Source organism: Heterocephalus glaber, unplaced genomic scaffold (assembly GCF_053883595.1).
Source record: "Heterocephalus glaber isolate CG9 unplaced genomic scaffold, H.glaber_assembly_v1.0 deba00001457, whole genome shotgun sequence".
In the NCBI taxonomy this organism is placed as follows: domain Eukaryota; kingdom Metazoa; phylum Chordata; class Mammalia; order Rodentia; family Bathyergidae; genus Heterocephalus; species Heterocephalus glaber.
In genome coordinates, this window is record NW_028258305.1 from 39,836,209 (window position 1) to 39,863,973 (window position 27,765).

The window sequence follows — 27,765 nt, forward strand, 5'->3', positions numbered from 1 at the left end:
TCATGAATTTAGATCTTAAACCCTCAACAAGTACTCTGTATGATTTCTGGTATGCTGGTAATTCTTCCTGGTATGCGTAGACTTTGTTTTGCTGTTGCTCTGCGTCATCCTTGAGTTTCTCCTTTTGTTGTCCTTGGTTTTTTTCTATTTTTGCAGGAAATGAAGATTCAGAAAGATACTAATGTTGCAATTCAGACATTTCATCCATAGGAAAAAAATTTACTTCATCATATTTCAGGGTAGGAAAAAATATTTACTTTTGGCAGATGGGTTCTACTTTTCTCTTATCTGACTGGCAAGAGAAGAGTGGGAACATACTATAAAGTTAAAAATTCTTCAAATACAAAGTATGGGAATTTGATACTGAAAAGAAAAAAATTAGATTATGAGCCAACATGTACTTGTTTTCCTTTGATACTTGGGAACATGGGCAGAGGCAACATCAGCATCAAACAGAAAGACTGCTCAAACAGACAAGGCACAAAAAGTCAAAACAGAGAGGCTAGAAGCTGTAAATTGTGAATTAAGACAATGTTTGAATGAAGTGCTTATAGACACTGTTTGAATTTGGTTTTAAATGACCTGGAGGAGAGTTTCAACTGACATATTCAGAAGTCACTGAGAATGTGCTATAAGGGCTTCTCAGGAGACAGCCTGCTATTAATGAGCCAAATTATTGCTGACACGAAATTAATTACGCTCGGTAATTACAGATCTATTATGTACATTTCCTATACCACAGGGGTGTGGAGAAACTGAGAGAAATTGGTGCCCTTCGTTCTCACCTGGACTTTACAACCAGTGGGTTCACAATGGAAAATCGGCAGATTAGAAACTAAAATTCAAGTTTAATGAAATATAAAAATCCCATGTTTTACACAGGTAAAAAGAAAATAATTTTCTTAGATGGAAAATATTTTTGAAAGTTCCCTAATTTTTGTCTATTGTTGTAGTCTTTATTGTACCAAACCACATTTCCAATCACTAGCAAGATTAATATCTAATACTACTTACTTTTTTATTTATTTTATATGCAGAGAAACAGGATTTGGTCTTTTCTCTAGACAGTTATAAATACCATTAGCTTTCTGAATGTCATCAAATTAGGAGGGCATAGATTCTTCTTATATTAGACTGAAATTTTAAAAACAGAGATTGAAATACAGCTGTGAGCAAACCGCCAAATCTTCAATCACAACCAGAATCCTCCTCTGGTATGAGGCTGGGATCTGGCTTAGGCTTCTTTTGCTCTCACTAACCACAGCCCCGTCACCTACTACTCTGCGTTTATAGATCTCTCCCCAAAACAGGTGCTCCCCAGTTCATAATCTGCCTGCATCCACTTTTAAGGAATGCTATACAGACACTAATCTAACTGGATTCTGAGTCTGGGGCAAGCCCAATTTTGTGAGCACCAGAGTTCAGTTACTGGCGAAGAAAATGAGATGCCCTTTAGCAAGCCTGGTTAATATGCAACCCTACTTAAAGACAGAATGTGTATTTGACATTTTCTATGAAAGTCCTGGAATTAATATGAGAAAACGAAAAAATGGAAACAAAGTCTTTGTAAATAGGGAGGGATGGAGGGGTTGAAGGGAGGGTAGGGGAAGGGGGAAAAATAAGAACCAAGAGAGTATGTAAAGGTGCATACCTCCAATGATGAATGTCATTATGCTGCAAACCTAAAATGTACCAATAAAAGGACATACAAAAAAAAAAGAAAGTCTTTCATCTGAATAGGATTATTAAATACAAACTATTTCCTTCAGTGTTTTAACTTGCTTATGCTATTAATTTTACCTTATGCCAAAAAACTCACTTCCAAGTAATTTTTTTTTTTTTGGTACCAGGGATCGAACTCGGGACCTTGCACTTTGTGAGGCAGGCGGTGGAACCACTGAGCAAAATCCCCAGCCCTCTTCCAAGTAATTTTTAAAGTTACTGTTACAGCTTTTAGGCAACAAGAAAACTCAATGTATCTTCACACAATAAGTATTTCCAGTAGAATTCACCATCCAAACAAAATGCTGACAAATATGTTGCATAAATACTAAGTTAAATAATTACTTTAAAATTTATTTATATTTTCATACCAATAACCATGTATTTTTACCTTGAGAAGATATGTGGGAATATTACTGAAATCCACTGGCAACTTCAAAAGGAAACGAGCTGAAAATTCACCAGTCTGTAGAAAGAAAGGTATAATAAGATAAAAATAAAAAATAAATTGAGAAGTGACATAATTATAAGGCCACAAGTTCAACCTGTTCAAAATGCAGGCGTCTTCAATTTGGGTTTCCTAACATCAAGCAAGAAAAGAAGGTTGGAAAAGTAGAGGAGGATCAAAAAAAATTCTGAAGTTATCAGTTACTGAAAAGGATAATTTGAAATTTTTTAATGTGCAGTAATTGTAAATGGGCAGTAAAATTATAATACAGTAGTATTACTTTTTGTTTCTTACAAGTATAAAAAAAAGAATCCCAGCAATAGTAACAGACTACTTCTTAGATTCATTTGTTTTTACTGAAGCATTCAGACCACTTCATTAATGTTTATAATTCACCCAGCCACAACATATGTCACTATCCTTTATAGTGTATCTGGAAGCAAACACAAAGGTTGAACTTTCACTCGTGCAAAGTACTATATCATTGAGCACCCCCAACTCAGTTGCTAATCTCTTAAAAGTCTACTACCATCATCATCATCAAATATTTTTTCACTTAACTCCCTTTACAAAGTAATCTCTATAGAAAAGTGTACACAGGTTTGACAACTGAAAACTTTCAACTATTATAAATAATGCCTCCTAGTAGTTCTATATTTATGAGGGGTGCTGGGGATTGAACCCAGGGCCTTGCACATGCTAGGCAAGCATTCTACCACTGAGCTACACCCCAGACCAGCTCCTATTTTCTAAAAGAGAAAGCTCATGTAAAAGACTAAGATAACTCCTCCATTTCTATAATGTGAAAGGCCAGGCAACCACCCTTTTTTGGTCACTGCTTTTAGCTTGGCCAAGGACTAGAGAAGGGGTTTTCCACATGGGTTACAAAGAGACCTAGGAGTTCCAAGAGACCCTCTCCAAACGCTGGTAGGGTCCTGGGTCTTCTACCCTGTCTCACTGCAAGCATTCAGCTTGACTTGGGCTTTTGACATAGTGAACTTGTCTATGACATATCTGATCAAAGAACTCCAGGGTAAGTCAAAAGCTACCCTTAAAAAATACAACTCTGTCCTTTCCATTCTGTGACTACTAAAAAGCTCCCAGTATCTTCTCTGTTTCCCCACAGAAAATATGAGCCACACAAACTCCCAAAAGTACATCTTAAAAAAAAAAAAACAGCAAGAATTTACAGATATTTCTGTGGATGAACTATACACAAGCACTTATGCACACCTCTTACAGATGACTCCACAACCATCACCACTTCTTTCTACAAAAACCCTACCAACTGGTTCAAGGTTCTGGTCCTAATTTTAAAACTCTGACCTAAAACTTTGAAAATGCAGGCAGAAATATAAACCTTGAGCTCAGAAGATAACAGTGATAACTACCATCAACCTAGATTTTTTTTGTTTTGCTTGTTTTTAAACGCTTACAACATCTTTTAACTTGCATCAACCTCTGACTAAGGACAGAACATTTCTCTATAACCACAAGCATAACCTTGCAACAGAAAAGCAAAAATGAGAACTGAGTAGACAAAATCAAAGCAGAACAAGTCAAACAGAGTAGCAGAAGCCATTGTGCCAACAAGGATGCCAATGGTGACAAACAGGACTGATGGGTCAGAGACGAGCAGCTGCTCTTAGTACTAAATGTCAGTATGCACAGGCTCCCCACCACTCAACACAGGGGACAATGTACGAGCCACCTAAAATCTCCCAACAGGTTATCATTTTGGGTGGGAAAAGGTTGGTGAGATCCTAGTATAATTTTTGCCTTCTGTTATAGTCCAAGATTTCCAGAAAGGAGTGGCTTTATGCTACATTTGCTTCTAGAGGACTCCAAAACTAATATATCGAGTCACAGCTGGACCTAAAAGAGTCTATTATTATGTACAAGGAAGCCATTCTTTGAAAGGATAAGTGGAAAGGCAACAGAATAAAATAACAGTATGAAGTTAAGTGGGAGCTTAGAATGGGGAGCATCTAGGTTGCTAGGAGCCAAGGGTATGAAAAAGAAAATTCTAGAAAAGTCTTTTTTTGGTACTGTGAATGGTACTCTAGGAGAAAGAGTAGTCATCAAAGAACACATGATCCAACCTACTGTCCCCCTTGTCTCTCTCTTATACAATGAATTCTTCCTTCTTTACTCACTCCCATCAGTGTGCAAACATCATTTTTAAAAAAGTCTTTCTTGACTTTACATCCTCTTGCAGCTACCATCTCACTTCTTGGTCCTACTTTATAAAACCATCTCCTGTCTAAAACTCATGAGTCTATATCAGAATCTGCATTTTGCATTTCCTCTTTTATTCTCTCTAGTCAGCCTTTCCTCCCCACCACTCTACCACAACAGCTCACAAGTCATCAATGTCCTCTCCATTGCCAAATTCGATGGTCATTTCTCAGTCTTCACCTTAGTGTTCTGTCGGTGGCATTTGGACACAGCTGATCACTCACTCCCTTGCTGAACATACTTCACTTGGTTTCTAGGACCCCGCTTCCCAGAGTCTTCGCTACTTCACTTGTACCTCTTTGTTCTCCAAAACCTCTAAACGCTGGAGCACAGCCAGGCTTAATTCCAAGACCTTTTCTATGCTCTCCAGGTGATCTCCTCCAGGCTCATGACTTGAAATAGCAATTCCATGCTGGTGAGTACCAAATGGGCTAGCTCCATCCCACAGCTTTTCCTAATTCAAATTTAATTTATCCAATGGCCGTGAACAAAACCAAATTCCTGATATTATGCTCCTCCTTTGACATTTATTACTCATTTCAGTACCTGGCAATTTCATTCTTTCAGTCACTTCAGCTAAACATTCCTGCTATTATCTTTCTCTCTCAGCCCACATTCAAAGTGGAAGCAAATCCTACTAACTCCACCTCCAAAATATATCCTGAGTCCAGCCACTTTGCATCTCAGCCACCATTATCTCTAGCCAAGACAACTGCAACTCCCCCAGCTGCTTCAGTCCTTGTTTGGCTGAAGCTTATTGTCGTCACAACAGGCGAAGTGATTAATTCAACACATTAGTGAAATCATGATTAAAACTCTCATTTGCTTAAAACCCTCAAATGGTGGGGATCAAATGGTTGAGCCAGAAGTGTTCCTGCATGTTCAGCGAACAGCAAGAAGCTCAGTGTTACTGGAGTAAAAAAGCACCAATACTGATCAAAGGTCACCAAAGAACTCTTCTTCATAGTGTAAGCAATTTCTAAGCCCCTGTAGGATGTGCAAAAATCATTCATGAAATCAGGGAACACTAAAATGGCTACTATGAATATGACGAACATGTGTTAAGTTATTTCTGGGCACATGAGGACAGGTGTTTAGAAAGTACCATGAGGTACATCCAAAGAGGATGGAGATGAGTTGGAGAGATGATGATAAATCAAACTCTTCTTCATGTTTCAATTTATGAGACAGACCACCTACCAATGAATAAAGAGCCACTTCTACCTACTAGTGTAAGATGTCAGTCTGCAGATTAAAAATGGCAATTTCAAAACTTTTAGTTTATTAAATTCAGTGCTTCATGTGAATGTATATATGTACACACGTGAAAAAAAACAAAAGGAATAAAAAGTAGACCTTGAAAAATAAAAAGAACTCCTAGAAGGCAATAGGAAAAATAATTACATATTTGGCACTTGAACTCATTTCAACTGCTAGTTATTTTCATCCACACACTGCATTTCAGCTCTTTTGCCTTGTTTTAGTTTGTACAATATATTTTTATTCTACCAGTTATTTTAGACCAAAATTCTTTTAAAAACCCTCAGATGATCCTTACTTTATCCCTTCTCAAAATGTTGATCCTAGAACTAATACAAATTTGTGCTTTTTGGCAACGGGCTGATTGACACAACTAAAGTCATAATAAAACAAATGTTGATCCCAGGACTATTATAAATTTGTGCTCATCAGGGCAGGGGATTTAGCTCAGTGGTTCCCTCGCCTGCCTCGCAAGCGCAAGATCCCGAGTTTGACGCCAGTACCAAAAACAATACAAAATGAAAAACAATTAAACACTTTGTTGTGCTGGGGGTTTAGCTCAGTGGTTCTGCCGCCTGCCTCACAAGTACAAGGTCCCGAGTTCAATCCCCAGTACCAAAAAAATATAATAATAATAATAAATTTGTGCTTATCAGCAACAGGCTAGGGGCCGGGGATTTAGCTCAGTAGTTCCGGTGCCTGCCTTGCAAGTGCAAGGTCCCGAGTTCGATCCCCAGTACCAAAAAAAAAAAAAGAAAAGAAAAAGCAACAGGCTGATGTATAAAACTAAAGTCACAATCAAAACTTCAGGCTATGATGGGAATGTTTTACTGGAAACCATAAAAAATACTTTATGATATCCAAGCTCCATGCCTACCAGACTTTTTAATTTTGCTGCTGAGAGTGTTAAGAGGATTCACTTCTCAGCTCCGCCACTGACTCTGTATCCTGCAAGCTCACCTTTCTCTGTGAGCAAATGTCTTAAAGCACACTTGACTGGAACAAGTGAAAAATCCTCATTCTACTTCAGATAATGATTTTTTGTGTGTCTTTGTATTTGAAGTGCCCACAGCTATTCAAGCAATTTGTGGTCATTTTGTTGTAATGGCAAAGATTGCTTCCACAGAAATCATTTCTTTAAGCTGAAAACGAGACATTTCAATGCAGCCAACTGAACAGAGTAAGCGTGTGTGTGTGTGTGTGTGTGTGTGTGTGTGTGCGCGCACGTGCGCGCACTTGGTCAAATCTCTTGGATGTAGAAAATTATCTGACCTATGACTGTGAAAATGTCAGCCTGCCTGCCAGCTGCCTTAATGGCACTCTCCCCAGCCTTAGCAATGAATATGTGCATCCTCTCTTCAAGTTATGAAAGGAACATTGGCAACCAGCTTCAACTAACAAGACTCCGAGTGCTGGCAATTTTTAGGCCTAACTTTTTATATGGTAGTAGCAGCTATGCTAGGTTTCCTTCTGCTTTTGGAAGTGAAAGGTAGACACCTTCTGCCAAACAAATTCCAAGTTCAGGTTGTTCTGTAAGGGGAACTCCTACTTACTTTCTTAGAGATCTTTCTCTTGTCAACAAAAGAACTCTGATCCGAAATGGACTGTTAGCACTCAGACAAGCTACATGCTAACAAACAGGGAACTGTTTCTTGTAACTTCAGCTGAGTGACAATGTGATAAGGGTAACTTTAAACTGACAACTGACAAGCCTAAACTTGGAGATTGTTCCTTGGCACATGCATAAACACATACTCCAGGGCCAGGGATTTAGCTCAGTGGTTCTGCCACCTGCCTCACAAGCACAAGGTCCTGAGTTCAATCCCCAGTACTCCCCCGCAAAAAAAAGTAGGAGCCAGGGATTTAGCTCAGTGGCTCCAGCGCCTGTCTTGCAAGCACAAGGTCCTTAATTTGATCCTCAGTACCAAAAACTAATAAATACATACTACATGTGATGAGGAAAGCCAAAGTTAGCTTAATTAGAATTTTATACTTCATAAAATGTTTTCTGAGGTATTATTAGATAATTATCTCCATGTTCAATAGAAATAATTGATTTATACCCATTTTTAAAATGAGAAAACTAAGGCCTATAACAGTTAAGAATCTTGCCTGTAGTCACTGAGAGAGTAATGAGGAGTCACAGAGCTCAAACTCAAGACTCAAGATGTCTGCATGCATTCATATCTATGAATTAACAGCCCAGAATGTATTAGCACTATGCTGGCCACTGCAAACATAATGAGTAGAGAAGACAGAACCTGCCCTTCCAGCTTACAGGCTAGTGGGTGAGTTTAGACATTAACCCAAATAATCATTCCTAAAAGCCTGTGATAAATGCTATCTTAAGGGGCAGAGTGCTTTAAGAGCAAATTTCAGGACGACATGTCCCATCAGGGGTTGGGGCTCATTACTTTTTGAGGTTTTTAAAAATTATTATTAATTTTATTGGTACACTTTAGATATAAAATACAGTTACATTCATCATTGGAAATTTGCACCTTTACATAATCTCTCTTGGTTCTTATTTTTCCCCCTTTCCCTGCCTTCTGTTCAACCCCTCCATCCCTCCCTATTTACAAAGACTTTGTTTCCATTTTTCCATTTTCTTATATTGATTCCATTCCCTTCTTTCCTTTCCCTTACCCCTCCCACTTCCTCTTCCCCTTTGCCCCTTTTCTTCCTATTTCACATTATCTATTATACCTTTTAGTCCTTATTTACACTTTCAGTTTCTCACACTGGAGAAACTATTCAGTATTTACACATGTGTGTCCTATTTATTTCACTTAAGCGTATCGCCTCAATGTGCATCCATTTAGCTATAAATGTCTCTAATTTCTCATTTTTTATGTCTGAGTAGTACTCCATTTTATTAAAAAAAAACAAAACCACACACTTTCTTTATCCAGTCTCCAGCTGATGGACAATTGGGCTGCTTCCAAGTTTTAGCTATTAGAAATTGTGCTGCTATGAACATGGGTGCACATATATCACTGTGGTATGATTCTTTTAATTCTTTGGGGAAGATACTTTGAAAGTAAACAAAATTGACAAATCCTTAGCCCACCTTATCAAAAAAAGGAAAGAAAAGGCCCAAATCCATGCAATTAGGAATGAAAAGGGTGAAATTACAACGGACCCTGCAGAAATCCAGGGGCTCATTACTTTGAGGGAACCTTTAAAACATCAAGTCAAGGACTAGGCATTTAGCTCAGTGGTTTCGCCGCCTGCTGCGCAAGCGCAAGGACCCAAGTTCGATCCCCGGTAACAAAAAAAAAAAAATATCAAGTCAAAGGCCAGGGATTTAGCTCAGTGGTTCCTGCCACCTGCCTCGCAAGTGTAAGAGCCTGAGTTCGATCCCCTGTGCCAAAAAAAAAAAAAAAAAATCAAGTCAAAAAGTATATGGAAAAATAAACAAGAAGTACTGATCAGGAAAGTTCCAAAGAAGAAAGGCAGTAAGAAAGGAATATCTACACCAGATAATAAAATGAATTACAAAACCAAAAATTACACCCTCAGGAAAAAGTGTTAAACCAGCAGACAGACAAATGGAGCAGAAAGTCCAGAAACTATCTCAGATATACTTAGGGTATAATTAAGGTGTAACTGACAGTGTTGGGACAACAAGGTAGACATCTATAGAAAATAAAACTAAGACTCACATTTCATACCAGAAAGCTGGGTAAACTCCAAATGGATTAAGCATTTCAGTGTACAAACTAAAACCATAAAGAAGAAAACACTGGCAAACATCTTTATAACCTTGCAGCCAGGAATGCCTTTCTATTGTGACTCCAAACTCTGAAGCCATGAAGGAAAGGACTGATTAAACTTGGAACATAAAAACTTTCTAAAAAAAAAAAACTTTCTAGATGGCAAAAGAATCTCTTTAATAAAGTCAAAAACAATGGACAAAGCAAGAAAAAATTTTGCAACTCTATCACAAAGAATTAATATACTTAATGAGCTGAAACCCCTAAGAGAACAAAGGATGTGTTAAAAAAGAAATGACTCTTAAACATATGAAAGGATGTTTAACCTCACTCATGATAAAAGAAATGCAGATTGAAACTAGACTGAAAGTACCACTTTTCACCAGACTGGCAGAAATCTATAGGCATTTGAAAGATATCAATGGCTTCCCGCCTTCCATGTTTTTGATGCGAAGACAGAGGTGACTCAGACTGCACGAACACATCACTTTCTCTGACTGCTGAAGGTATTTCCTTTATTCTCTTCCTACCACCTTTCAAGGAGCCTCGCACATGCTGGGCAAGTGTTCTACCTCCGTAGCTGAACTAGGTTTGGTTTTCAGAATTCTGATTGTGACATGTCCTGTTTATTTTTTTCTTTCCTTGATCCCAGCTGGGGTTTGCAGAGCCTCTTGAATCGTAAATTTGTCTTTCACCACATTTGGAACTTGTGGGCATTATTCCAACAAACAGCTCCCTGCTCTCTTTCTCCTTTCTCCACTCTTGTCCTGGGAATCCACTTTGTTGTACATTAAAGGTTTCGATTCTGTCCTGTAATATCAAGTCTCTGCCTTCCCTTCTTCTAAGTATCTGTCCCCAGCCAGTATCTGCCTGCTTTGACTCTCAGCGGCTTCAGGCAGAAGGCTTCACTTTCTGTCCAGGGCTCTTAGTCATCTGTGGAAGGCTTAGGTCAACAGCAGCTACAGAGCCCTTAAGAGAAGCACAACTTGACAGGCAGCAATCTACAAACATGTTAATGCTGTGGAGAAACAGCCACTTTGCTACATTGCTGCTGGGTTAATAAAAGGGTATAAACTCTATGGAAGGCATTACAGTGATAAAATCATAAACACATGATCTCTGATCCAGAAGTTCCACTTCTACTTATTTATCTTCGAGACAAGCAAAACAACACATATATGATTATTTTTACCATATTATTTATAATAGGAAAAGATTAAAAACAATGTCCAACAATAGAATTCAGATTTAGTAAATTATGGTTAAATTATACAATGTAATAATATACAATTATAAAAGGAATAAGGTATTCTTTGTGCTTAAATGCAAAAAAATCTCTTGAGCTGTACTAAGTCAAAAACAAGGAGCAAAATAATGTATAATACATGCTCCCATTTGCATTAAAAGGGGGAAATGTATATTTGTATTTGCTAACACATGTAAGAACACACTAAAGAAACTCTAAAAAGCTGTATTCAAATAAAGAGTGAAAGGAAAGTGGTATAACTTGGGTGAATACGGGAAATGATGGGAGACAGGCTAAACAGCATCAATATTTTATCCATTAAAAATTTTAAGCATTTAAAATACAAAATGTAAAGTGTTACAACGAAATGCTCACAATATGTTCACTCATTCATTCATTCATTCAATGAATGCTCATTCATTCAACAAATATTTACTGAGCACATACTACGCCAAGAATTAGCTTAAGTAATGGAAATCTTCAGACAGATAAAATGCAGTCTCTATCCTTAAAGACCTTTTGACTAAAAACACAATTACACAAAAATTTATGCTGTGGTATATCCTTTGCTACAGATATTTATAACATGCTTTCAATGTAACTTAGGACTTTCTAGTTTCAGGTAACAGAATTTCAATTCTACCTAATTTGAGCAAATAAGAGGTAAACTCCAACTCAAACTAATTGGAGCCAATAAAAGGCAACTTATTAAAAGGAAATCAGGTAATTTATGGAACCTAAGAATAAAATACAGTCCTGTCTAACTTCCAAAGATAATACCCTCAGAATTTTTTCTTTATTCCTTATCTTTGCTGCCCCTTGCTTTATTTTTCTTTCTATTCACTAATTTGAGGTTCTTTTCACTAAAGGAGGTGAGCAGAAAAGCTCCCAGACATACACATCACAGGCCAATTACTCATAAAGAGACTAATCTCACTCTTGCAAGTGCTAAATCCAAATTCCCAGGGAAGAATTCTGTATAGCTTATGAGCGTGCTTATCTCATCAATACCACTCTCTGAGCCAGGGATCTAGCACAGTGGTTCTGCCGCCTGCCTCAAAAGTGCAAGGTCCTGAGTTCGATCCCCAGTACCAAAAAAAAAAAAAATCACTACCACTCTCTTACCCCCCATTGGGTTATCATTCCTTTTTTTTAAATTAGTATTTGTTTGGAGTATGTGATGTTTACATTCATCTTAGGGAGTGGGTACACGTACTTAACATATCTTTTGGTTTGTTTGTGGGGGGGGGGGTTGGTACCAGGGATCGAACTCGGGTCCTTGCACTTGCGCAGCAGGCGCCAAAACCACTGAGCTAAATCCCCAGCCTAACATATTTTGATTCTTTTTTCCCCTTCCCCTCCCACTCTGCCTCTAGATCCTCTTTCTCTGTTATTATTATTATTATTATAATATTATTTTACTTCACACTTGCAACATATAAAGACTTCATTCACTGAGGGTAGCTGGTACATGTACATGGCACATCTTAAATATTTTTACATCCTTTTCCGCCCCCTCTCTCCTCGCCCTCTGTCTCTTGGGCCCCTTCCTAACTGCAAAAGATCTCTCTCCTGTTCCCTTTTATCAGTCTTTTATTTTGCTCTTTCTTCGTACTTTGGATTATTCAAATGAAGGAAACCATATGGTATTTAAGCTAAGTGTCTCATTTATTTCAGTTAACATTATATTTTCTAGGTATATCCATTTTCCTACAAATATCTCAAATTTGTCCTTCTTGATAGCCAAGTAGTACTCCATCATATATAAATAACACATTTCTTCATCCATTCATCTGTTGATGAACATATAGGTTGCTTCCAAGATGTAGCAATTATAAATTGTGCTGCTATAAACACTGATATGTATATAACTCTGTAGTATGCTGTCTTTAGCTTTTGGGGGAAGATATGTAGAAGAGGAACAGCTGGGACAAATGGGATTTCAATTTTTAGTTTTTTGAGAAATCTCTACACTGATTTCCATAATGGTTGTATTAGGTTACATACCCACCAACAATGTGGAAGCCTTCCTTTTTCACCACAGACCTGCACCAGCATTTGTTATTATTTAATTTCTTGATGATGGCTATTCTTTCTAGGGTAAGATGGAATCTCAGTGTTGTTTTAATTTACATTTTTCTAGTAGCCAGAGACGTTAAAGATTTTTGGTTTTTTGTTTGTTTGTTTGTTTGTTTGTTTGTTGAGACAGGTCTTGCTATACAGTTCAGGCTGACCTTGAACTTACTATGTAGCCCAGATTGGCCTCAAACTCATGGTGATCCTCCTGCTTCAGCCTCCCGAGTGCAAGAATTACAGGTATGTGCCACCAGGTCCAGCTCTTGAATATTTATTAATATGTTTATTGGTCATTTTTGATTGGGTCTTTTATTTTGAAGGGTCTCGTGCTTGCTTCAGCAGCACATATACTAAAATTGAAGGGTCTAACAGTTTTTAGTTCTTTACATATTCTAGATATTAGTCCTCTCTCTGAGGAATAGCTGGAAAAACAATTTTTCCCATTCTGCACATTGTCTCCTCACTCTGCTGATTGTTTCCTTTGCTATACAGAAGTCTTTTAATTTGATATAATCCCATTTGTTGATTCTTGCTGTTATTTTTCATGCAATTGGAATTCTATTCAGAAAGTCCTTGCCTATACTAATGACTTCAAGAGTTTTACCTATTTTAACTTCCAGTAGGTAAAGGGTTTCTGTTTTAATATTTAGATCTTGATCTATTTTAATTTTAGTTTAGTACACAGTAAGAGATAAGGGTTCAGCATCAATCTTCTGCATATGGATAGCCAGTTTTCCTAGCACTATTTGCTGTAGAGGCTATCTTTCCTCCAAACTATGGTTCTGGCCCCTCTGGTCAAAGATCAAACAGCTGACTGTGTCTGTGATTGTTTTTCCTCCTTCTATTCTGTTCCACTGATCCATATGCATCTTTTTGTGCCAATACCATGCTTTTTTATCACTGTAGCCTGGTAGTGTAACTTAAAATGGGGTTCTGTGATGGTTCCTACTTTGCTCTTGTTGCCCTGGGCTGCTTTTGCTATTCTGGGTCTCTTCTGGTTCCATATTAATTTTTAGGATTGTTTTCTCTAGCTGTATGAGGAATGCTGAAAATAGTGGTATCATAAATTTCATTGAAAAGAATTGAAAAATGAGGAAACTATTTTTTGAGGCAGTAAACAGAATAAGTCATCTGCAAAAACAATACATTTTAAATATAGGATTCTTCATCTTTTGATTTGGACCACACGGAAAGAAGGCTTTAACAATCCAACTCAGCTGGTCCTATGACATTTGTCAATCCCTTCTGTGTTGAGAATACTGTACAAGAAGAGTACCTTACATCTAAGTAGATACAGGGAAAATGGGGAAAAGTAACAAAGATTTCAGAACAAATAGGTGGCTTCACAAATACAAGTAGGTGGGACAATTCCACCTTCCTTACAAGCATAGGAAAGTAAACTGAAAGAACTTCCTCTGTGTTTTCTTCTGTTTCCACAAAACAAGACCTTTCCCATTTGATGCATGCTGCTCCTGAAAAATGTCTGAAGTTTCTACTGATATTTTAAAAAGCTAACAAAGTTCCTTTTAAGTGTCAGGATGATCTGAAGGTGTTATTAACTTCATCTTCAATGTCCTGAGGTATAAGGTAATTTAGGTACTCATACTCTACTTTTTATAAGTAAGGTAAAAACCCAACACATAAACTACTGTGAGCGAGAGCCTATGTATTCCTGCTGACGTACAAGTCAAAATTCGGTACAGTAAATTCTAAAGCAAAAACAACACAAAAGGAAAGCCTCTGTCATGGGCTCATTTATTTTAAATAACATCCAACTCCTAATAGTCCTGTATTGCTAAAAACAAAAATAAATCTGCTCAATTCCTAGAATTGTGTATGTTTGACCACCGCACCATCTACCCTTTTCAAAGAAGCAACCACATGTTTATCCCCAGATCAGAAGCCATCAGGGCTTAACTCCCAAGCAGCACAAAGAAAAGGGGAATTATGAGAGAAGGCCATGCATACCCTGCCATGTGAGGCTAGCTAGAATCACCACGGTACCTACCACCCCCTCGGCCAGCAGGGAAAAGGCCATGGAGCCCAGGCCCTCCCAATGGTTTTATCCTTCTCTTAGTCTTCTCGCTTTCCTCTCCCACCATTCTGAACCAGTGCTGTCCAAGAGAAAAGTAATGCCAAGCACAAATGTGAGCTACATGTGTAATTTTAAACTACGTGACATTTTCTAATAGCTAGTCAGAATAGTAAAAACCAAAAAAGGCAAAATAAATATTCATATTTTCCAATGTATCTAAACTATTAGCACTTTCATATGTAATCAACATAAAGATTATTGAGACTTTTTTCACACTAAATCCTTCATACTCCAGTGCGTGTATTATAAGTGCATGTATGTCAGTTGGGTCTGGCTACACTGGGAGTGCTCGATAGTCACAGGTACCGCTCCCAGCTTCTGCAATGGATAGCACAGGTCTAGACACAGTCCATGAAAATCAACCCCCACATTAAGGCTGGCACTCCCTGGCACAATACCTGCAGACATACTTATGCTGTCAGGCACCATGAACCCAAAACATTCCCAACAGGCAGGCTGATAAATTTCAGGTAAGTAAGAATGAGCACGGGACTACACTAGCTCTTCCAGCCAATTGCTCTTTTTTCTTCTTCCTCAAACTATACACTGTCTAAACAAACTGGCTTTATTTCTCTACTGCCTTTTCTGATACTCTGAAATCTGTTCTATCTTCAAGAATCCATCCAAAGATAAGCAACATTCTCTTCAAAGGTGGCTCACTTTCACTTTGCCTTCCATGCTTTATCTGCACCTAAATGACAGACAACAACTTCTACCGGCCCACACGCAGAACTATTCTACCTTCATGTTTAACAACATTTTTTAAATAACACAGGAACAATCACTGAACTGTCTCTTTTTTTTTTTTTTTTTTGGTACCGGGGGTCGAACTCGGGTCCTTGCGCTTGCGCAGCAGGCGGCGAAACCACTGAGCTAAATCCCCGGCCCTGAACTGTCATTTTTTGAACACTGAATATAATCATTTACTTCAAGGATATACAAAAGAAAGCCAATTAATAATGATGATGATACTTTCTACTATTTAACTCCACGTTTGTTTCCCACACGTAAGATCTAATTTAATCTTTGTGTCAAGGTTGGGGCAACAGTGTAGTTATCTCCATTGAAGTGACACATGGAAAACCAACATTCACACAAAAAGAACTAGCAACAGAGCTATAATCCAAGGCTCCCGCTTCACACATCAGCCTCTCTCCCCAACACTCTCTGCATGGGCTTTGCCCTTCAGAAACTCTTACTCTATCCCTGACCAGCATTTTCCCTTCAGAAGTAGTATCACATAAGAAGCATCAGATGTAACTCAAGTGAGGAGCTGTCCCGAAATGGCTTCTTTCCTCTTTGTATTTCTAGATGTTTCTAGAGCTTACTGTGTACAGTGCCAATTTTTTTAAAACTTGCTAGAATTTGGGTCAGATACAACAAAAAAGGTAATTGTTTTTTATCCCATTATATAAGCATAAATTGCTATTAGAATATCCACAGTGCGGGTGTAGCTCAGTAGTGCAATACTTGCTTAGCTTGTTCAAGGCCCTGGGTTCAATGCCTAACACAACACAACACAACAAAAAACCCACAAAAGGAAAGGATATGTCTGTTTTATATCAGACATCACTCCCTGATGACCTTTAATATATGAAATATATGGTTTTAGGTTATGTTGAAACATATTCATATCAGGAAAAAATAATACCTTTGATCAAAATATGAGGTATGACAAACCAGCTTTAAGTTCCAGGAATCATGCCAGAGATTTAGCTCAGTGGTTCCAGGTCATGCCTCATAAGCCCAAGGTCTCGAGTTCAATCCCCGGTACCAAAAAAAAAAAAATGTTCTAGGAATCATAGACAAAAACAAAATGAAAGTGGCAAGCTTGCTTATTATACTTTGTTGTAATTAACAAATACTAGTTCTTCAGATTAAAAATACTAATGCAGGAAATTCTAAAATGACAGTTGACATATAAATATGCAAACTCATGTTTTACTCATTAAGAAAATGTATCATTATTTTTATATAAAAACAAATCATTGATTGTGTACATTAATTCTGATCTTGAAAATAATTGCTCAAAAAGGTATAAGGAGGGAGAATTTTGTGGTAATGGAATATCTGTACTTATTGAAATTATGGTTACAGGATATTACACATGTGATAAAATGACATAGAACTATACACATACAAGGAATGATCAAAATACATGGTGAATGTTTAAATTTTTTAAATTATCAGAGTAAATCCCACTAAAATGCTCCCCCTTGCTGCAAATACACTAATCCCATTATTCTTGACATTTTCTGAAGCAGGTCTGGAAGTCTTCTTTCATCAGTGTCTTTAAGAAGTGTGCTCAAAATATATTAAGTGGTGCTGTCAAATGTCATCCAGTGAAAAGGTAGCCCAGTAAAAACATGACGCTGTGTCCTCATCCACCTTATTCACAGGATCTGGCACCTTGTAAGCTCTGGCTCAGTTCTTCCCCAAAGTCAAAATGACTATGAAATAGAAATGTTTTGAATGGATTTAGGACATCAAGGCAGACACAACAGCACAACTAAAGATACTCAAGAAAGAGGACTTCTAGAATGTGAGGATAAGTGTGCTGGAAGTGAGGGGAATAAGAGGCAATATGTTTTTTCCTGTAAAAATATTTGTACACTGTATCACTGTCAATTTCCTACTTTCCACATTTTTTATACTACATAAAGTACAAACGTTGGGGGAAATGGGTGAAGGATACACAGGATCTCTGTACTATTCTGCAAATTATGTGTCTATAATTATTTCAAAATAAAAAGGGTTTGCAAAATCAAATTAAATACACCTAAAAAAATCCTCTGATCCGGCAGGCACACGATATGCGTTCTTCATTCTGAACATAAAAGCTTGCATCCCAATATATTACCTGTTTTTACCAGTTTAAAAATACTTACTGTTTTCTAAGAACTATAAAACCAGCATAGAAAAGGAATACAATGTTCAAAAGTCTCATTAGAAGAAATAGGCAAAGCAACAAGGAAAAGGGACTTTATAAAATGATAAATGCATAATATTCCCCTTTCGAATGCTCTCTACTCATCCAAAGTCTGTCTGTCTCTCTCTTCTGCCCTCTCTTCTTTCTCTCTCTCTCTCTCTCCCTTTCTCTCTCCTTCCCCACCTTCAAATAAACTGTCTGCTTTTATTTTTTAAAAAAAGATAAAGGCAAAGAAAAATAAAGAGTGTGGTTTTTAAATTTCTTTTTTACAACTACTTACTACTAAATGTGCACTTGCTAAAACACTAAACGGAAGTCTGGGAGAAAAAAGAAGAGTGATTTTGCAAAGGGTGAGAATACTGTACTTCAAATTGGTAGGCCTTATACAGAACTGACAGGATTTTAAATTTCAAAGATTTAAAATTTTCTTGTACCACCTGAGAGTAAAAGGAAGCAGCATCTCAGGTTTTTAAGAGCGCATACTTTTAGAGCAAAAATGGAACATTCAGAATATAAATTTGTGTGGCAGAAAGATATGATAATGACCACAGTAAAATCCATCTTCTCTAATGGACACAGAATTGAGTAAAATGTATTAAATAATTATGCAGTGTTGGATTCATTACAGAAAGTATTTATCAAATGGACTACTTGGACCAGAAAAACCAAAACACATGGTTTATATTCAGGCCAAGAGGAACACACTGATTCTTTCAAGGCTTTTTTAAGAGTGTATTAATTCTCATGTTTAACTAATAAACATCAATTTACTTCATATAAAATGTGCTCGAGCTTCAACATGCCACTAAGACATACTAGATGTGATTTACTAATCAGTAACTAGTTGTAATGTGCTCACAATTCTTCTCTCCAGGTGCACCAGGCTCCTATCCTTCCCCAACCATGTAACCCACTGACCTCTTCCACTGAGAGCCTTGCCCACCTTCCTTCAGGGCCAAGATCAGGTCCCACGCACCAGTAAAGACGTCCTATGGTCACTCTACTGCTCAATTATTCACTCTTCTGCTGAACACATACACTGTCTATACATTCTAGTTGAGAAATAATCTATCCAGTATTGCTATTTGATTTTTTACAAATATAGACTGGGTCTTCTCAACTGGATTTTAGTATCTTTAAGAGCAAAACCCAAGTCTGATACACATCTTTATTTACTCAAAACATACCACAGTAGATTTTCCATAAATGTACATTACTCCTATAACAGCTTAGCCCTATTACACTGTGTATTGTTGGTTTATGCAGCATTCCAGCACACAAAAATAATTTTAAATAATGATTTTGTAATCTTTTATAATAGCTATCTTTTCAAGCCAGGTGCTGCCAGAAAAACGGAAACATGCGACTTACAGAACTTCACTTACGTCCCTAATAAATCAGTGAACAGAGGGAGTTGAAAAGAGAATCCCTGTGACATTCCACAAGACATCTGAGGGGTGACAAGTTAAACCCATTCATTTAAGTATAGCTCTTTCACACACTAAAACTAAGAAAGGCATATAGAGGCATATATGCCATATAGAGGCATACAGTCAGTGGAATACTAAAGGTGGAATACTAAAGGCTTTATTGAAAATAAGGTAACCTAAGTTCAAATTCACTTTTCTTAAGAGTAAATACATTTGTCATAACTATTGGTTACTAAACTGCTATTCCAACTGACTACTGTATTCTTGTTTAAATGTCTGTAAATCATCTACCTAAAGATCTGAGTGTAATGTCTTTTAAAAAACCCCAGAATAGTTGTACTTACTATAGTCTCATAGGATCATTCTGTTTTTCCATAATTTCCCAAGGACAACATCTCTGACAGCACAGCTGCTACAGAGCTCCAGGAGAGACCCACTCTGGATTCCGACCTTCAGAACACTAAGGCAATAAATCTGGGTTGCTCTAAGTTTGTGGTAATTTTATGCAATAAAAGAAAACTGGCAGAGTCCCTGATTCCATACATCTTGGCTCAAAACCAATCTCCTTTCTCTCTGATAAGGTCTTAACGTTTATCACCCAGATTCCTGGTCTGCTCTTTAAGGCAGCCTCACGTCACCCTCTAATTTGTTTATCCCTCAAGACACACATTCGGATCTTGTTCCTTCACCTACTCATGGGCCTGTATTTTTGCTTCCATAGTCCCAGCTCCCATTTCTATGTGGCTCTCCCTAGGCCTGGTCTGCTGGAAGCTTAGTGACTAACTGTCCACCTGAACTTATTGTGGGGTTATCAGGTGTTTTACTGCCACTGAACCCATAAGCATTGCCCTAATGTTTACAAATCACTCAATATCAAGTCAAAATAAAACGGGGTAAGTCTAGCAAAAGTAGGTTTTGTACTAAAGGAAGGAAAATACTACAAATACAAACTGTCCACCTTTTGTCCTCTCCCTCCTGCTCCCCCTTTCCTTCACCCTCCTCCTCCCTCTCCTCCTCCTGCTCCCCCTTTCCTTCACCCTCCTCCTCCCTCTCCTCCTCCTCCTCCTGGAGTGCTTTCATCACTGAGCTCCATCTCCTGCTCTCTTTTATTTTGTTTTGAGACAGGGTCTCCCTAAGTTCCCCAGGCTGGACCCAAACTTGCACCCTCCTGCCTCAACCTCCCAAGTAGCCAGAAAAACAGGCATGTGTCACCATATCTAGCTTATCTATCTGCTTTAACCAAATTTAAACTTCCACACTTAAACTAGTACTCAAGTATTAGCTCCATTACTAAATAAAAGTTTTAGATCACAAAAAGTGTCATAAATCTGGATTATATTTTAATTCAGCCCTGATATCAAAAGAGGGAACAAGGTGGGAATGCAAATTTTAAATCTAAAATTGGACAGTAATTCATCCACACAAGCCTACCAATATTAAAGACAACATAGGTTCGCCAAAAAAAAAAAAAAAAAAAAAAAAAGGATATTAGGTTAATTTGGCATGATTTTTTTTTCTTGGTTCGGGGGATAGAACTCAGGTCCTTGCGCTTGTGGGGCAGGCAGCGGAACCACTGAGCTACATCCCTGGCACCCCTAACATCCTTTTTTTGAGAGGATAACAAGTTGATTATTCAATAAGGGACATTATAGGGACAGAGGATAAACTAAGTTTAACAAAGTTTTCCTTCAAGACACATGAACAGATAAAAGTATTCATATAATCAATAGTTTAAACTTGAAACTATGCACTGTTGGTGGGAATGTAGAATGGTGAAGCCATTATAGAAAACAGTATAGCTTTCTCAAAAAAAATTAAATCTCATATGATGTATCAACCTCATTTTAATACACATCTACACATACCCAAAATAATTCAAAACAAGATCGTAAAGAGATATTTGCACATCTATGTTCACTGTAGCATTACTCACAATAGTCAAGCAGTAGAAACAACACAAAAGTACACCAGAGGATAAACAGATGAACAAAATGTAGTGTCTACACACAATGGAACACTAAGCAGCCTTAATAAGAAAGGAAATCCGTCACATGCTGCAACATGAATGAACCTTGAAGATATCACTATGCTAAGTGAAAGAAGGAAGTCACAAATGGTCATACACAATTCCACTCACATGAATTATCTCAAAGAGTGAAAATCACAGATAGTAAAGAGACAGCTGCCATGCCAAGGGCTAGGGGGAAAAGGAATTAGTGTTAATGGACATAGAGTTCCAGTTTCACAAAATAAAAAAGTTCTAGAGATCTGCTTCTGCACTACACACTTCAGTAAAGAACACATTTAGTCTTATGTGCCTTTTACTGAAACATAAGAAAAAATGAAAGTCATGCCAATTCAAAGGTATTAATCATGTATAAAACCTGGGAAGCATATCCTTTAAGAAAAAGCTAAAGACTAAAAGGGGGAGCACATTAAACCCAAGAAAAGGAAGGCTAAGTGAAAACTAAAAGAATTAACAAGACAAGACTACTTCCCCTTATCCCATACCTAACTAGATCTAATTGATCTTTTTTTTTTTTAACAACTGTTTATGGAATGCCAGTAATGTACCAGGCATTGTTCCAGGTGTTTGGGACTTATCTTGAACAAAGACAAGACCCCTGCCCTCATGAAATTTTACATTCTAATGGGCAGAGACAAACAACAAACATAATAAGTACGTGTGGTAGGCTTCCTCTAACTGGCTCCCAATGATCACTGAACCAACACTCTTACATAATTCTTCCCTTGCATTGTGGGCTGGACCTAACCAATAGAATATAGTAAAAGGGATGGGATGTCACTCCCAAGATCAGGTTTTAAAAGGCTGATTTCTGTTTTGCTCACATACTCTTGCTCTTTCCTGCTTGCTTACTCTGATGAAGATGACTGACACCTTATGGCTGGCCTGGGGACAGCCCCTGTAGAGGCAAGGCACTGAGGGCCGCTTCTAGACACCAGTGGGCACTAACTGAGGCCCTCAGTCCAACCACTCAAAGGAACAGGATCGTGCCAAAAGGCACATGAATGAATCCATCTCCAGGGGAGACTTGAGCTGACTAAAACCCTGGCCAACACTGGGGTGCAGCCCAGGAGGGAACTTTATAAGTAGAGTTCAACTAGAATCCTGACAAACAAAAGCTAACATAGTAAGCATTATTTTAAACCACTAAGTTACTGAGTGATTACTTAGCACAGCAACATGTTAACCAATATGTTAAAAAGAGATACCTAAAAAAAGAGGAGAGTAAAAGAGTAGATAATTGTAGAAGTGAGTTACAATTTTAAGAATAGGTATTACAAAGACTTGCACTTGAATGTTTGTAAAAGCATTACTCATACAAGTCAAAAACAAACTCAAGGGGCCGGGGATTTAGCTCAGTTGTTCTGCCTCCTGGCTTGCAAGCAGGAGGACCCGAGTTCGATCCCCGGTACCAAAAAACAAAAAAACCTCAAATGACCATCAGTTGATGAATAGATATACAAAAATGTGGTATATGTATCCAAGAGAATATTATCCAGCCCCCCCCGCAAAAAAATGTGCTGACATGTGGTAAAACATGGATGGATCTCAAATATATAGTGGTACCTCTCAGTTCACAAACTTGATTCTTTCCATGATTCAGATCCAAAACCAAGTTGGACAAAAACTGAATCAAATTCAATGGTTAGGTTCAATGTTGACCTTATGGGGAGATTTGATTCGGTTCTTGTCCAATTTGGTTTGCGACCAGAATAGTGGAGAGAATTGAGTTTGTGAACCGAGGTACCACTATATTATGCTAGGCAAAGGAATTCAATCACAAAACACCAAATTCAGAATCATTCCATTACATGAAACATTCAGAAGGAAAATCTGTAGAGACAGAAAATAGCTTAGTGGTTACCTGATGCTTTAAACTGGATTAACTATAAATGGGCACAAAGAATCTCACTGAGGTAACAGAACCATATTAGTCTAGAGCTTGGCAGTGAGTGCTCAAAATGACACATTTACTAAAATCACTGAGTTGAACAATTAAAACAGGTGAATGTATGGTATGTAAATTATACCTCAAAGTTTTTAAAAATGGACAACACTTTTAATAGGACAACACTGAAAACATACTAGTAGAAATCAGAAGAAAGAAGGAGACCAGTCATGTGACTATCTAGGGAAAACATACCAGGTAGCAGAGACCATATAAAGAGACCCTAGAGGACAAAAATGCCTGATGCATTTGCAGCACAGCAGGGCCTCACAGGAGATGATATGAGGAAGGTAGGAGATGAAGTGAACAAAATAACTGATGGATGGAGGATTGTGGGGACAGTAACCATGCAGACCTTTTTACATCACTGAGAGGAATTTGGCTTACATGAGAAAAAAGAAGGCAGGAGAGCAATAGGACAACTTGCATTTTTTAAAGACCATACAATGTAAAGAAATTATAAAAAGAAAGTATAAAAGGCTCCATATAACCAGCTGCCCCAAAAGCTACTGATCTCTCTTAACTGACTGGGGTACTGGAAAAATGAATTCCTAAAAAGAAGGAGACTCTCAAAATGTGGCCCAGCAGTCACCTGCCTCAGAACCTGCTTTGGGGCTGGTAACAGGTGGATCCTCAGAGTACTGGGGATGAGACTCAATTGTACAGACCTCACAAGTGTTATTTTTGAGAAACAATAAACAAGATAAGCATTAAGATCCTCTCAAATGCTATGAGAAAATACATGGGCTATCTAAACCATGATTACTTGAAGACTAGGGCTTATGATAAATGGACATCTAAACTGGTTATTTCATTTAACTATAGATGAAGTGACTTTTTCCCCTTTCTCTGACCATCTTACCCAGTTGTTCTTCTTCCCAGCATAAATTTCCATGTTCTCTCCATACTGAGGCTCTTCCAGTAGCGTCTGGTACTCAAACATGAGACGTGAGCTTTCCCGGAGGCGGCTGCACTGAAACTGGTGATACTGCTGCACAAGCTCCTTCACCACAAGTAAGAGGCACTCGGGGTTTGCAGGGTTCCAGGAGGTGAGGTTCTGCAGAGCCATAAATAAGCACTGGTGAAAAGCAATGTTCTTACAAGTCCCCTGTCACATCCATACATCAATACAGAGGGAAAAGGTGATAAAGGTGTATCACAATTAGCCATAAACCCAGCGATGAAGTTAGGAGGGTCTTGTGATCTTAGTGATTCCTCCTGCCTTCTAAAAATCTATGTAGAAAAATCCAGATGAGTTTGGTCAGGAATAGGCAGAAACAGTGTACAGCAGAATAGTAGCAAAATGAGACATCTGAATAACCTAGCAGACATAATTTTAGCCCTGGAAGACTGAATTTTTTTCCTATTCTTTTCAATTTTAATTCTTTTCAACTGACACCTAAATCAAGCATTATATTCTAAAGCAATTTAACTACATACTTACAGAACATCTGCATCTGTAATACCAGGTGTAAATAAATGTTCAGTAAACATTACAGCCTCGTGGAAATACAAATACAATGTTAATGGTTTGATTTGAAAAAGATAGGAATGAAGTAGAAATAAGGAAAAATACAATTAAGAAATAGAGGATTTGGAGAGATGGAGAAGAGAAACAGCTGTGAAGTCTTATGACCAGGAAACCTGCTAGAAATGGGGGAAGATCACAACTATACATTGATGTCTATTAGGTACTAGCCACTATTCTAGGCAGTGAAGAAAATTAGCCAAGTCTTTGCTCTGAAGAACTTATATTTTAATGCAAAAAAAGGTCATTCAGAAAACGATAGTATGTATTCTAGAAGCCTAGTGAAGAGAGTTCTTCAAGGAAAAGAAGTGATGACCAGCATCAAATGGTGCTGATGAGTAGGAGAGGCTGAGGATTCCCTACTGGGTCTATGACATGTAGATCAGTAGTGTCCTCAACAAATGCTGTTTTGGTGGAGTAAAGCTGAACTATCAAGAGTTGAAGAAAATGCATGGAAAGAAACTCCACACAGCTAGCACAGTCAATTCTGACTGGGAACGAGAGAGAAACATGAGGTCAAGGGGAAGTTGCATATGGATGTTTGTAGCCTGATGAAATACTCCTGTAGAGAAAAGGGGAAGTGGTGATGCCAGAGAGGGAGGGAGCAGAACACTGAGACAGCAGGTAATAAGTAAGCAGGGATCCACGAGGCAGGTAACTCAAAGAGGGCTGGCCTTTGAAATGAGCCCAGAGAGTCTATACACAGGAAGCAGAAGAGAAGCCAATTAAATGAGCATGGCTGCAGGCATACTGTTCCATGTGGTGGTGGGAGCTTGTGGCAGTTCTCTTCTGAAAGTTACATTTTCTCCATGACATGAGAAAGAAGGTGGTTATCTGAGAAGGAGGAAGGAGGAGGGAATACTAGAAGTCTGAGATGAAAGTATGAAATAGTCATTTAGAAAAGTTATTTCAGAGAATAAATGAACTGGGGAAATGCAATAAGAATTCTAAATAAAAGTAAATGCTCCATTGAGGTCAAAAGTATGATTTTAAAGTGAGACAAATTAGCCCACATTCTACTCCCTGACTATATATACAGAGGAGGAATCTGGACAAAGGTTGGCTTTTCCCAGACAAATCCAACAGACAGAAAGAAGGAAAAGAGATCTTTGAGGTTTTGTAAAATTACTACAATTATGGGCAATGAGTATTAGGCCAGGAAAAAACCAAGTAAGTTCATAAGGAAAGTGAGAGTTAATGAAAAGGTAGTAGGACCAATGAACTATAGGTCGTGGCCAACTGGAAGAACTGTTGGGAGTTGAGGCGTGACAAAGAATGAATTGGAAAGACCTGAGGGTGTGTTCAGAAAATAGAATGTTTGCAACTAGAGACAATGAAGGTTTTATATAAATGGCACCAACAAGGTCTAATGTACTCCAAGGGTATGCATGGCTAAGAGAAAGTGCAGGACAAAATCACTGCAGAAGAGAAGGTCAAGGACTGAGAGGCCAGGGTGCTGGAAGAATGATTTAATTTACATGGATATTAAAATCACCCAGAATCATGACAAGAGTAATGCTGAGAAGATAACCAGGAGCCACATGCTAAAATCCTTAGGAGAAGGATTGAGGGGGTCTTTAAATAGCAAGGAGGGAGCAATGGGTCCTAGAGTCTACTGACAAAAGTTTCAAGATGAGGGTAGATGGTAAAAAGAAGGGGTATTTCTTAGTCATTTTCCCATCACTAGGATAAAACACCCAAAACTTAAAGGAGGAGAGGGTTTTTTGGCTCACAGTTTTAGAGAGTTCAGTCCTTGTTTGATGTCTCCAAGGCAGAAACAACATAGTAGAGGATACAGCAGAGGAGAGCTTCTCAACCTATGTCAGCCAGGAAGCAGAGAGAGAAAAGACAGAAGAGAGGAGAGGAGAACGGAAAAGAGAAGAGAGAAGAGAAAAGAGAGAAGAGAGAAGTCAGAAGAGAGGAGAGAGGAGAAGAGAAAAGCCAGAGAAAAGAACATATCCTCCCAGGTCACACCCCCAGTTAGCCACCTGGTTCAAACAGGCCCCACTTCCTAACAGCACATTCAGCTATGAACTCACCAATGAATTAATCCACTGATTACAGTGCCCCCACGATTCAATCATTTTCCAAAAGACCCACCCCTAAACACATAAAACTTTTGGGGGACATTTTAGATCTAAATCGTAACAGGGAGTGACAATTTCCTTGAAAACAGCACTGAAGGGCAAAGTGAACATGTACCCACCTCCAAATACAGAGTCATAAGGGGTGGGAGAAAAATCAGCTACCATTTATTTGAGAAGCAGAAAGGGAGGCAGAATCTCAGGGAAGACTTAAAATAGTAGTTTTCAACCTTCACAATGAAATCATCTGAAGAACTTAAACACTACTACTAATGCCTGGACCCTACCCACCCCAACTCCATATTCTGATTTAAATGGTTTAAACAGGAATGTATCCTGGGTATTGGGATTTTTTTTTTTTCTAAAAGCTCCTGCGTGGTTCTAATAGGGAGTAAGTGTTGAGAATCACTGACCTGGAGGCCAAAGAGAGGAAAAGATCATGGACTTGATAATAGGTCGTGTAAATATCTAAAAATATCCAATCTCTACAAGTGTAGAAATCTAGCATCTATAAAGGAACATGTCAATATATTACAAATATTTATCAAATAATCACATGGCTTGCCAACTGCTATATATCCTAAGAACTTTTTACATATTCAAGTTAATCATTATGGTAATTTTGTAAGTTAAATTATTATCCCATTTTACAGATGAAGAAACTAAGGCAACAGATAGTTCTAAACCTTGCCTAAGGTCACAGAGCCACTAAACAATAAAATTGGGTTTTGATCATAAGCAATTTGTTTCTAAGTCCCTGCTCTTAAGAACTACACTAGCTGGGGATTTAGCTCAGTGGTTTCACCGCCTGCTGCGCAAGCACAAGGATCCAAGTTCGATCCCCGGTACCAAAAAAAAGAACTACACCAGAGATTCTCAAACATTTTGGTTTTAGGAAACTTTACATGGTTAAAAAGTACTGAGAACCCCCAAAGAGCTTCTGTATATATGAGTTATATGGATTAATATTTACTATAATTAATATTTGCTGTATTAAAAATAAAAACTGAGAAAATTTT

The 27,765-nt window shown here is 38.0% G+C and overlaps 1 protein-coding gene across 5 annotated transcripts in view; it reads right to left on the bottom strand.

Annotated features, from left to right (window-relative positions):
* The window catches only part of Babam2 (BRISC and BRCA1 A complex member 2), a 413,096-nt gene that overhangs the window by 245,801 nt on the left and 139,530 nt on the right, over positions 1-27,765 (bottom strand). For 4 of the 5 annotated variants that reach the window (XM_021253641.2, XM_004839227.4, XM_021253643.2 and 1 more), the window contains exons 5-6: positions 23,997-24,191; positions 2,114-2,188 (exon numbers count right to left, since the gene is read on the bottom strand). In XM_021253641.2, the coding sequence (XP_021109300.1) occupies positions 2,114-2,188; positions 23,997-24,191 (270 nt within the window). The remainder of the gene's footprint in view (positions 1-2,113; positions 2,189-23,996; positions 24,192-27,765) is intronic. The other variant, XM_013070150.3, reaches the window with a different exon arrangement.